Source organism: Poromitra crassiceps, assembly GCF_964638095.1.
Source record: "Poromitra crassiceps genome assembly, chromosome: 1".
Lineage (NCBI taxonomy): Eukaryota > Metazoa > Chordata > Actinopteri > Beryciformes > Melamphaidae > Poromitra > Poromitra crassiceps.
The window spans coordinates 67,539,928-67,552,704 of record NC_139623.1 but is presented as its reverse complement, the minus strand read 5'-3'; the positions used below and the strand labels follow the sequence as shown (position 1 = coordinate 67,552,704).

The 12,777-nt window shown below is 44.8% G+C and overlaps 1 protein-coding gene across 1 annotated transcript in view; it reads right to left on the bottom strand.

The window, feature by feature from the left end:
- Window positions 1–12,777, bottom strand: part of LOC310781710 (sodium bicarbonate cotransporter 3-like) — a 143,768-nt gene that overhangs the window by 73,978 nt on the left and 57,013 nt on the right. Inside the window, 3 exon segments of the mRNA XM_083642312.1 lie at window positions 1,201–1,347; window positions 2,383–2,470; window positions 4,323–4,480. Coding sequence (XP_083498438.1) covers window positions 1,201–1,347; window positions 2,383–2,470; window positions 4,323–4,480 — 393 coding nt within the window.

Sequence of the window (12,777 nt, the reverse complement as noted above, 5' to 3'; positions counted from 1 at the left end):
GCAGCCGTTAATGTCGAGCCCTGAATATACGCTGTAATTCTCCCCATGCGTAATTTGGATAGGCCTATCTCCATTGACTGCATATATTATCCCTATCGAACAACAACACCTGTCTGGGACTCAATTAAAGAGTGGACTCAATTAAAATTCGGCAAAACTGAGAGCTGCCGTGCCGAGGACAGAGAGAGATGGAGAGAGCTTGTCGACAGATCGTCTGTGGTGCCAACGACCCTCCTGGTTATGGGATAGGTGAAGGTGAAGGTGCATTGGAAGTAGGCTACAATGTCCAAGTTTCCTCAATTAATTTGCCATTAACCCCTCTTTGCGATGTGATAAAAGTTTCTCAGTTAATTATAGTTGATTGCCTCACTGAATAATCTGCTGGTTACCCAATTTTAGCAGCAGAATTTGATGTCCTGGCATGGCACATCCGTGCGTAATGACTTATCCAAAAGGAATTCCTCTGCACTGCGCTGCGCAGCACAGAGATTATGATGCGTTTAAGCACAGCGGGGTATTTCTCCGCTTAAGAGGTGCTTTTCAAAGCTCTTAGCACAAAGTAATTGCACACATGCTGAGGATAAGAGAATGCCATCTGTCGCCACATTTTGCGCGGAAACGCCTGGTTTGGCATGTGGCACGCCTACCCCATGCATGTCCAGTACAATTATAACAGGCATGCGCTTGTGCACACCCCCAATTTGCATTGCGCGTGGCGTTAAACGAGCACAAAACAAACGCAAACGCAAAATTACCGCTTTTGCGACGATAGGGCCCGTTGATGTTACTGCTCCAGCCGGAGAGCCATGGAGACAGCCATTACTGTTTTGCCAGGAGCATTCTTGATTGGCCGGTTACAATGTCAACTAAGAGGCAGGTCCCTGATTGGCTAGAGCACTTTGTAATTTCTGAAAACGGCCAGACAGTCCGCAGACTGAAACAGAATATGAGTTCACGTGACCAGATGGCCTAAGCCCCCAATTATGGCCCTGGTTGTGGGGAGTGAGCACAGTGAGGGAGTACTATTTGCAGTGAAAAATCAAAACCAATGGGTACTACCAAAAGCAAGTGGAGGTGATACTATGCGGTACCATGCAGTCGAAAAGCGGCATATAAGTCTTTGGAAACCCTGATAAGGACCCTCTGTGACGGGCCGGGGCAACAGAGTGAATCAGAGTGAGGTCAGGAGGTTCCACCTACCTGTGAGGGCACGCTCTTGGGCGGCTCGATGCGGATGGTGGGGTCCCACTCGCAAGGCGGCAGCACTGTCACCTGGTCCAAGAACTCATCGATCCCAGACAGCAGGTCGTTACGGTCCTTCGCTTTGTAGGCAACGTCATGGAAGATCTACCAGGAGAGAGAGAGATAGACAGACAGCAAGAGGGAGGTGGAGAGAGAGACAGACAGCCAGCCAGAGGGAGGTGGAGAGAGAGAGATAGACAGACAGCCAGAGGGAGGTGGAGAGAGAGATAGACAGACAGCCAGAGGGAGGTGGAGAGAGAGAGAGACAGACAGCCAGCCAGAGGGAGGTGGAGAGAGAGCGATACAGCCAGAGGGAGGTGGAGAGAGAGAGAGAGATAGACAGACAGCCAGAGGGAGGTGGAGAGAGAGAGAGAGATAGACAGACAGAGGGAGGTGGAGAGAGAGAGAGATAGACAGACAGCCAGAGGGAGGTGGAGAGAGAGAGAGATGTATTCCTCTATATAGACCGAGTTACAATGTTGTTTACAATAACGTCCCAGTTGCAACGCCTGCGTCAATGTAATGGAGTGGAGCAAACAGAAAATGACAATAGAAATAAACAATAAAGAACTTTGTGATATCTCCACAATTAAACTCATTCGGCAGATATCTACCCGGAAGTGACTTTTGTTGTTAACGGGACATCACAGGGATTGGGTCTATATACTATAGAGTGCTGCAGGAATGAGCCCTGGATGTTAGCACTTCCGGTTCCGTCGTCTCAAAGGGGATTTTGGTTAGATGCATGAAATGAAGTATCTGGTTAACAAAAGCCTATGAAACTGTGACCTTTGTGTATTGCAAAAGATCATCTTCACACATGAGGACGGACCACTTTGATGACTTTTGAAGCGTACATGTGATTTTTAAAAATCTTGATTTTCTGAAAACGGCCTCCAAAAATGTGTTACTCCTGTTGTACTCTGATAACACACAGGAAGGTTGCCAGCACAACTTGGTAGCAGCCTTCTGAGGATGCTCTCTGCTCTCACCTCCTCTGTCATCAGTGTGTGTGTGTGTACCTCGTCTGTCATCAGTGTGTGTGTGTGTGTGTGTGTGTGTGTGTGTGTATGTGTATGTGTGTGTACCTCGTCTGTCATCAGCATGTGTGTGTGTGTGTGTGTGTGTGTATGTGTGTACCTCGTCTGTCATCAGCGTGGCGATGGAGCGGCCGATCTCATGGTACTGAGGGCCTTTACCAGACGGACCCAGCAGCAGGAAGAGGAACCTGCGTGCACACACACACACACACACACACACACACACACACACACACACGCGCGCACGCACACACACACACACACACACCACACACACACACAGACACAGACACACACACACACTCACACACGCGCACACACACATACACACGTTGGTTCACAGTAGAATCTAGAAACTTTGAAGGCTGGAAATCTGTCAAACTGACAAGTCCAAACTTGAAACTTAGCGGAAGCAACAGGAAATAACAATAATATAGGAGGGATCAGCCGAGCAGCATTTTGGTAAACAAACCGCGTCACTGGGTTGAAACGGTAATGAGACCCTATGAAGCCAGCCATGAGTCTCTCACTCTAGTCCGGGCTATGCTATTTACATTTTAAAAACTGTGACAGGTTCACACAACTTTAAATAAACATACATATATTTTACATCAGACTCAAAATGTAAAAAAATATAAGCGATCTTATGGATAGTTTTTGAGATATTAATGTTTGTTCGGCACAACTCATACTAGTTAACATGCCGCGGTTCTGGGTGTTTTGCGGTCGTGACGTCACGTTGATTCCTCGTATATTGTTAAGAAAAATAGAAATCAGGAATAGTGTGAATGGCGGTTATTATTATTTTTATATATAGTTTATTTGATAGGGACTAGGGACAATGCAAGTTAACATAGTAACACTTCACTCATTACAAGCAAGTTGGTATTGCTAGTTTCAAACTCCCTAGTTAGGCTTTTAGTAAGAAAAAGTCCAGCTGAAATTAAAATTTACTTTTTCTGTTTTACATCACATCCCTGGTTACAGTGCACCTATTTAACTATAAAAAATAAAAAAAATAAAAATAAAAAAAAGTTTTTCACATTTTTCCCACATCAAAAGTCAACCATGCTGAGTTCATTCATAACGATATCTAGTGTGCTGATGTCAGGTAGTACTATCAAATTTCAACCCATTTTCAACCAATAATATGACATGACAGCTGTCAATCAATCTTCAGTCTAGGAGAAAATTCTGAGCAGGCGAGATGGCTGCCTAGTGCCTAGCAGACTTTTCTAGCCCATAAATGTTAATATATTAGGCCAATAAGTACGCAACATACAAAGTAAAATGATCAGTAATGTCTTCATTTAATGTCGAATGCAAAGGACATGTAACTCGCTCGTTAAACTCGCATTCAAGGGAATCTCATTATTTACCATGGCTCATCAGACAGCCAGCACTCTTCTTCTGATTGGAAACGCAGTGAGCCAGCCAGCAACTACGCACTCCACAGCACTGTATTTACATGATAGTGTTTGTACATAGACTGTTATTGAAACGTGACCGATAGGTTTCAGATTTGTCTGGTAAAATACATCATTTTGTCGTGTGGACTGCTGTCTCGCTCTGTTATCATGGATCCCACTCGATTTGGGGGTAGAAAACACCCTAATGCAGCAAACATAAAACACTGCCATACTGCACACCTGGCGTCATCCAAGTCTCCACAAGCCCCGAGATGCCAAGGTGACTTGAAAAGGCATCATTTTTACACCTTGTTTTTAGCTGAGATCTGCACTATAGCCAGGCGTTGGGAATAGGTGCAAGTGAGGTTCCAGCTGCTATATTATTATTATATACAACCCCCACATCAAAACATACAAACTCGGAGAGCGATACGGACATTGTACTAGGCTCTTGGGTGGTTTAGATCCGGACATCTGGATATCTTCAGGAGTTCACTGAATGTCTGAAAAGGGCTTATGTTTCACAGCGACCAAACTACTTTGATGCCTAGAGTGCCTAATGTAATAACGATGCCCAGAGTTTGTTTGTGGTTGCCGTTACAGTGTGTGTGTGTGTGTGTGTGCGTTGTACCTGGTGGGCACGGGGACCTCGGTGAGACCAGTCAGCAGCACAGCAGGGGCCAGGCGGACAAAGGCGATGATGGGATGGTCCAGGAAGTCCACCTCCCCTACCAGCACGTTAGATGCCTCCGCGCCGGGGGGGATCTTCCTCATAAACGCCATGTCCACCTACACACCAGGGGAGGAAATTCACTTTCTTTAACAGGGGCTTTTTTTGCCCCTGTGAAATATGTTTCGGGGGCAATTTGTATAATTTCCAGGGCAATTTTATCAAATGTTGGGAAATAGTCTATAGTTCTTCTATTTTACAGTTATTCAATGACTTTTATCCAAGCATATTTTATTTCTGATTGTCTGGCATATTATGTAATACTTGGCAAAAAAAACGTTTAAAATGACATGCCCTATGGCAGGGCTACTCAATTAAAATTCATAGAGGTCCAGTTAGAGAAAATGTCCTCAAGCAAAGGTCCGGCACATTGTGACGTAGCTTGCGTTATGATTCAGTGCCATTGAACTTAGGCTACTTCAATGATTGCAGTAGCCTAATGGTACAACGTCTGTATGTAGTCAACGACTGACTGTTAAATCAAAATAAACATCAACAATGTTCATTTACAGTTTTCATATTTAACACGTTCACTGCCAATGACGTATTAATCCGTCAAAAAAAATCCAACGGTTGACTGCCAATGACGTATTAATACGTCAAAAAAATGTTTTTTTTTTTTTTGACCGTGGGATGTGCATCTAACCCTTTTACATCTCTTATATAAGTATTGGACGTGTACAACGTGTACAACCCATTCCACCGACCCACTAAGTGGCGACAGTGCTTTCCTGACTAGAGGAAGGCAAGCAAAAAGCAGTGTGACGAAGCCATTCTCATGAAAACGGATTGGCGAAAACGCTTTCGTTTTCGCGCTGATTGCTGGCAGTGCGGGATTGCAAATTTGCATAATAGATTACGGGTGGAACACACTTTGAAACACGCAGCATAAATATGACCAGAATCGCAATAGCTTCATCAAAGCTCTCAACCAAAACTCCAAGAAGCGAGCGAGTCCATCCAGACTTCCTCAAAGAGCGGCCGCGCAGACAGGCACAGCAGCAGCAAAGCAGTGAGACTGGTGACAAGCTTGTGACACGGCCGCTGCAGCCAAGAAGAACGCCCACGGAGGGAGGAGTTGGAAGCAGAGGGGGGTTTCCTGCTGTTATGGAGGAAATTACTGTTCAAAACTATTGTTTAGATGTCTGACGTCTTACTGATGCCAAAAATGAATGGTTAAAGTGACTGTTCTATCGAATTTCACAAAAAGCCGTTTATCTCAGAATAATTTTTCTGACGCTGAAACCATGCTGTATTCAACTGCTAATGCTTACATAACTACTAACTCTACAAACTAACTCTTTTAGACAGAGAAAGCACACATTCTATTAGTTCTTTTGAGATATTGTGTGTTCACAAAATCTTAGCAGAAAAGAATCCTCGGGTCTTGAAAGATGAGCCAGAATCCTCAAAAAAACCCTCTGGCAGAACCTACCTACAGTAAAAAAAAAATGGCTGGCAGTGAATGTGTTAACTGGATTAATTATAAATAACTAGCCTACACTAATAATAAGTACATACATGTTCTTTTCTCATTTCAAGTAAAATAATGGCTGCATTTAAAAATAACATACAACAGAGTGCTTTGGAAAGATTTGCATCTTAAAAGTGCTTTAATTTGAGAGAGAAAAACTTCCCTTTACTCCACCTTTTCTATTGAGAGAAGTGAGCTCCCTATCTATCTATCTGTCTGTCTGTCTGTCTGTCTGTCTGTCTGTCTGTCTGTCTGTCTATTGATCATTCGCAATGAAAACGTCACATGCCGTTGGGCAGTGAATGTGTGAGTGTGCCCTCAGTCTGGATTTGAGTGTGTTTGCTCGTGTGGCGCTTTCACAGACAGGTCAGGATCGCATCGCACTTCACATGAGACATACTGGTTTTGAGCTGCCCGTGAGAACAATGAATGAACATCTAAGAGTCTGCTCCGGATTAAAACTAAATCTTTGTTTTTGCGGTCTACTCGTTTCTTTTGAGCACACCATGTGAAATTAATTATATCTCTCGCATTTCTCCGAGTCTCGCACCTCTACTCCGTCCGTATGTCACTGACACTCTCTCGCCTGCAGCACTGGAACAGGCATATTTGATTGGCTGAGGAGCATCACGTGTGCTGATTTACAGCGCATGCATTGGTCTGTGAGCTTCCTGGCAGATAAACCAGTAGCCTACCATAAAGGCTAGAAAAGCATGTGCCGGTTAAAATAGAAAAGCTCCGTGAAATGTAACAATTCTCAATGATTTGTAGGTTATAGGGCTCGGTTCGGATAGGACAGCGTCTGGGTCCGGATGCGGACCGGAGTCCGGACTTTGAGGATCGCTGCCCTATGGTAAAAGACACAATAACATATCAATCAAGCAAACAAACAAACAAGGGGTTTATTTTTTTAAGCTTTTTCACACATAGAACCTTTAGAAGCATTTTTGATTGGTCAACAACACCATTCAAACACTCCAAATGAAATGCAAATTGAAAATTGTTGTGATGGAGCCTGGAGGAATTCAAGCCAAGGTGTTACAACTGTCCCTGCTCTCCCCTACTTATGTGTTGTGTGAAACGGGGTAACAGTTTAGGCATGCTGTGTTTGTGAACAAGGGACACATCAGGGGCTAATCTAGTTTTATTTGGCGTTTTCAAGGAAGATTTGGACTTTTGGGATTAATTATAAGGACTAAAACATCAGCAGGAGAGAACAACTAACTTTATCGCTTCTGAGGCAAGTTGGTGTGCATGGTGAGTGTTGTGGTGGCTGTATTTTGCGTTAATCTGCTGCTTCGTTATGCAGAACGTACGTAGATTTGACTTCACTTCTAGAAGGGAATGTAGCGTATTGATCGTGATAATGTGGCATGTGGTGGCGAGCGGTGTGTTTTGATGTTTATTGGCTCACCTTAACGTTACTTGCGAGCGGGTCTGCCTCTCTCTCGGACCTCGGTCTGTCTCTCTCTGAACGGCCGGGTTTGTGTGATACATTTTGACCTCGTATCAATCCGCGGTTTTGATGCTCGAAACGCCCACATTGTATAAGGTTAAATTGCACTCCACTGTTTGGCCTTTTTCTTCCTTGATCTTAAAATAGTCCACACAGCACCTCACTCAAGTAGGCTACTGTTCACAACATGCTGCTCAACTTGGAGGCTAACACATCAAGTTGCGCAATGTTGCGTGATAGTTTGGCCATTTCCAGTCAAAGTTTTGTTTTATTTTACGGGGGGAAAAAGCCCTCCAGCCCCCGCTAATTTCCCACCCTGCTACACACACGCACACACACACACACACACACACACACACACACACACACACACACACACACACTCACACACACACACAGCAGGTCAGACAGTTTTCCAGGCTGCACACACACAGCAGGTCAGACAGTCTTTGTATTTGTATTTGTAGACCCATCTTAGCATTCTTTATTCTGCTTTGTGAAACATGACCCCAAATGTATAAGAAGTGAGTGAATTGTGAAAAGTCTGTTTGATAAGTTAATTTACATTTTAAAGACTGACGATGAGGCTTGATTGATTGATTGATTCTATTCTGGATGAAGAACAACAAAATTCAAGGGATAACATGAAAAAGTGTAAACACTTATTTCCATCTTGGTCCCTGGTCTTATAAAACATGATATACAGTAACATAATAACATCATGTAAACAACACAGAACAGTCAAGGATAAAGAGAACAAGAAATATAAACCAACTTAAGTTCAAAAACTAAAAAATTCAGTTAAATTTTTTTTTCAGAAGGCTTTTAAAACCATTCAGAGAATTTGCAGACTTAAAGGATGGCTTTCCCGCTAAACAACCCACTTTGTATCATCAATCTTGGTAATAATAAGCACATGGGCAGTGTTTACCTTCTCTCTCTGTTTTCCTCATGGAGATCTCCCATTTCCTCCTCTGCCAAAGCGCTCCGTTCTGACGCGTAACACATCACAACGGAGCTGCGGAAGTAATAATAATAATAATAAATATAGCCGCAAGCGGCGATGCGGGGTCCAAGCTTCTGGTGACTTGGGGGTTATATGTCAGATAATATTAATATAGACACTGAATTGCACATTTAGTCAGAGTTGATATGTGCACAAGTGTACCAAGTTTGTAGTAAGTAATATGTAGTAAGTAGCAGTGGTGGTGGTAAGCCAAATGGTGGCTGTCAAAGAGTAATGGACTTTTTCTAGGCAAACTGTCATAATTTCAAATCCTAGCTTCCTGATAAGCTTAGATGTGTTAGCCATGAGTGGACAGCTTACTGAGGTGTTGCTTTTGTGTTCCGAGTCCATTGGATGAAGATAGTGTGCTGCTTCTACTGTACACTTCTGATCATGGTTATAGATGTGCTCAGTGAGGAAAGGATTAAACAAACTGTTCCTGAATGGTGATCTAAGTAATTGGTTGTCACAATGAAAAGCCAATGCTTTTGTAGTACTGGTGGTAGTCATTAATCTGGTCTGCATAAGCACAAGGCCAGAACTTGAACCATTTGTTCAAGCTGATGTTATGTAGAGGAAGGATGAGCTACTTTACTTGCCGCCTTGCTGTTGTAGAGTGGATGAGGTACTGGGAGAGCTGATGTTATGTAGAGGAAGGATGACATCATAGATGACATCATAGATGACATCATCAGTGATGTCACAAGACTGTCATCGGTGATGACATAGTGTCAGAGCATGTGTCATCAAAAGTTTAAACATTTATCATTTCAAGACGGTTTCACGTATCCAAATTCTTTGTAAGTTTTTAGATCAGGGAAGTCCAGAGATGACACAGAAAAAGTTTGGGCTCATTCGGGCAAATGGCCTAGGACGAGTTAGTTTTTTTTTTTTTTTTGAAAGTCCAAGATGGAGGAAAATCTAGCAGACTTAAATGGGCGTGGTCTATATGGATAGATGCGTATTGATCCAGGGAATCCAGCAGATGTGGAATTTTGATTCTACGCCTCACGGTTCAGCAGTTATGGGCCAATACGTGCAGTCGGCTGTTATAGCGCCACCATCTGGCAATATGGCTCATTTTTTGTCTCTGAGTAGTGGGGCACATTTCCAACCTATGTGCAAGGTCTGGCTACTGTAGCCCTTACGGTTTTTGACGTGCATGCTGTTTTAGGGCAGAATAATAATAATAAACGGAACAGATACAATAGGGATCCACGCACTTCGTGCTTGGACCCCTAATAATACATTTGATTTATATAGTCCTTTTCTAAATACTCGACGCAACGGGTAAGGGTGAGGCGGAGGAGGAGGTCGGAGAGGTAGGGAGGGGCCAGGTTGTTGAGGGCTTTGTAGGTGGTGAGTAGTATTTTGAAGTCTATCCGGTGTTTGACTGGGAGCCAGTGGAGGTTGTGAAGGACAGGGGTGATGTGATCTAGGCGACGGGTGGAGGTGAGCAGGCGAGCAGCGGAGTTCTGGACATATTGCAGTTTATTGAGAAGTTTGTTTGGTGAGCCGTAGAGGATGCTGTTACAGTAGTTGAGTCTGGAAGTGATGAGGGCATGGATGAGGGTTTCGGCAGCGGAAGGGGACAGGGAAGGACGGAGGCGGGCAATGTTCCTGAGGTGAAAGAATGCAGTTTTGGTGATGTGGTTGACATGAGGAAGGAATGAGAGGGTGGGGTCAAGGATGATTCCAAGGTTGTGGACGTGGGTGGAGGGGGTGACGATGGAGCCATCAATGTTGAGAGAGAAAGTCTGAGCAGATCGGGTGAGGGAGTTTGGGCCAATGAGTAGAATTTCAGATTTGTTGCAGTTGAGTTGGAGAAAGTTTTGTTGCATCCAAGTTTTTATGTCTGTAAGGCAGGCGGAGAGGGTAGAGTGGGTGGATGAGGTGATGGTCTTGGAGGAGAAGTAGAGTTGGGTGTCATCTGCGTAACAGTGGAAACGGAGGCCATGGTGACAGAGAATTTGACCAAGGGGAAGTATGTACAGGATGAAGAGGAGAGGGCCGAGTACTGAACCTTGGGGGACACCATGAGTGACTGGGGCGGTGGAGGATTGGCAGTGGTTTATGGAGATGTACAGTATTGATGTCTGTCGGAGAGGTAGGAGGTGAGCCAGGAGAGGACGGTCCCGGAGATACGAAGGGAGCGAAGGCGTGAGATGAGGATGGAATGGTTGATGGTGTCAAAGGCGGCGGTGAGGTCGAGGAGGATGAGGATGGTGAGGGAGCCGGAGTCAGCAGAGAGGAGGATGTCATTGGTGATTTTCAGTAGTGCTGTTTCTGTACTGTGTTTGGTGCGGAAGCCGGATTGGAAGGGTTCGTAGAGGTTATTGTTTTCAAGGTGGGACTTGAGTTGAGTGGCGACGGCTCCTTCAAGGACTTTGGACAGGAAGGGGAGGTTGGATATGGGCCAGAAGTTGTTAGGGATGTTGGGGTCGGGACCAGGTTTCTTTAGTATGGGGTAACGGCAGCAAGCTTGAGGGAGGTGGGGACAAGACCAGTGGACAGGGAGGAGTTGATTATGTTGGTGATGAGTGGGGAGAGAGTGGGGAGGCAAGGGAGAGAGTGGGGAGGCAAGTTGTGCTGGAGAGGCAGAATCTGCTCCGAGGGCAGCTGTTATTGTTTATTTTTAAAGTATGCGCACATCCATGGAGAATCGCATGGACAGCCTTAATAAGCCTTAATTACTTGCAGCTGGTGGGGGCGGAGTTTCGGCAGGCAGCAGCAGGAGCATTTTTCTCAGTGAGGTAAACAGAGAGAGAAGGTAAAACACTGCATGTGCTTATATTACAGAGATTATATGATACAAAGTGGGTTGATTACCGGTAAATCCATCCCTTAATTTCGTTAGAGATCTTGTTCCACTCCTCCTCCTCCCCCTCCGTCCCCCTCCTCCCCCCGTATAGAGGAATGTCCTTCTCCCAACTGTGCTTTTCAGATTGGGTAGTTTCAAATCTGCTACACTAGCCCTCATGTTCAGGCTATAGGTTGAGGCGATGTCTCGTCATAGACGCTGGGTTAGCTGGCTCAGCCTGGCTGGGGGCGTGCGGCATGGTCAGGGTGGGGTAAATTCCCCGTTCTATCCATTCAGCAAAGTTAGAATTTAGCTGATAGCCCAGCCCAGGCAGACACGATGGGGGATTTAACCACTGCAGTAAACGCACATCTGAGAAGACGTCTTGTGTTCTGCTCTAGAACCCCCAAACCTGTAGTTTCAAGCCGCAGCACCGTCTTTTGGTGAGTCAGCCCATTGAGATATATCGGCGGTTGTGGAGGCCCGCCTCCCACTTTGAAAACATCTGCTTTAGTAGTCTCCGTTTCCAGACGTTTGGTCCAGACGTTTGGTGAGCGGCGCCACCAAACGTCTGGGAATTTACTGTTCCAAATCTGGTTCAGAGCCCAGCGAGAACGGCCGGCAGCAGACACGCCTACATTTATTATTAGAATTTTATTTGGTAGCGGCAATGCAATGTTTCATAGTTCCAATATAGAGCAAGACACTGATGTGCTGCAAAGAGTTTATACCTGTTGTTTATTTTACAATAATTTTTCCTACCCGGAAGTGGTCCGCTTGCTACTGTGAGTCATCAGCAGGCTCTGTAACGTAGCCTCGGGAGTCGGGCTTATCGCTGGGGGAAAGACCTCTAGCAGCCGGGGCCGGATGAAACACGTCCTATTAACTCATTCACCGCCAGTTTAGGACTGCCAATATTTAGCACAGGCCAAAGATTTTCATTGTTGGTCATCTTTCAAGACCCACAGTAAATTATCTATTAGCACCAGAGTGATTTGCAATACCTCAAAATGAAGATGTACGTCTCTGGGTTCACCAGGAAAAAAAAAGTGAGCTTTTAGCATGTTCTGTACTCTACTTATAGCCATTTATATACACCCTGTTTTCTCCCAAAAGGTCTCTCTGAGAAAAGAAATTGCAGAAAATGGCATTTATGTACACAGCACACAATATCAGGCAGAACTCGCTCTCAATTCTTTTATTTTGAACTGTATTGACATCAGACATGTAAATATTATTCATTATGACACAAATGACAAAAAAAAATATATATATATATATATATATATATATATATGAAGTGCTTTTTTTACATTCAACAATACAGTTTGCTCAGTGTGAGTGAGTGTACAGACAGACACACAGACAGACAGACAGACAGACAGACAGACACACACAGACACACACACACACACACGCACACACACACACACACACACACACACACACACACACACAGAGAGAGAGAGTTCTCTCCACAGCTGCTGCTAGATCGCACCTCCTTCCCCCTCCTTCCCCATCAGCGTTTTGCCTCCTCTGCTGCTCGTTTCCCTCCTCTCGCTGGGACGAATGCTGCGACAGGAACGGGTCCGCGGCTTGGCTTTGGGACCAGGCGCTGCT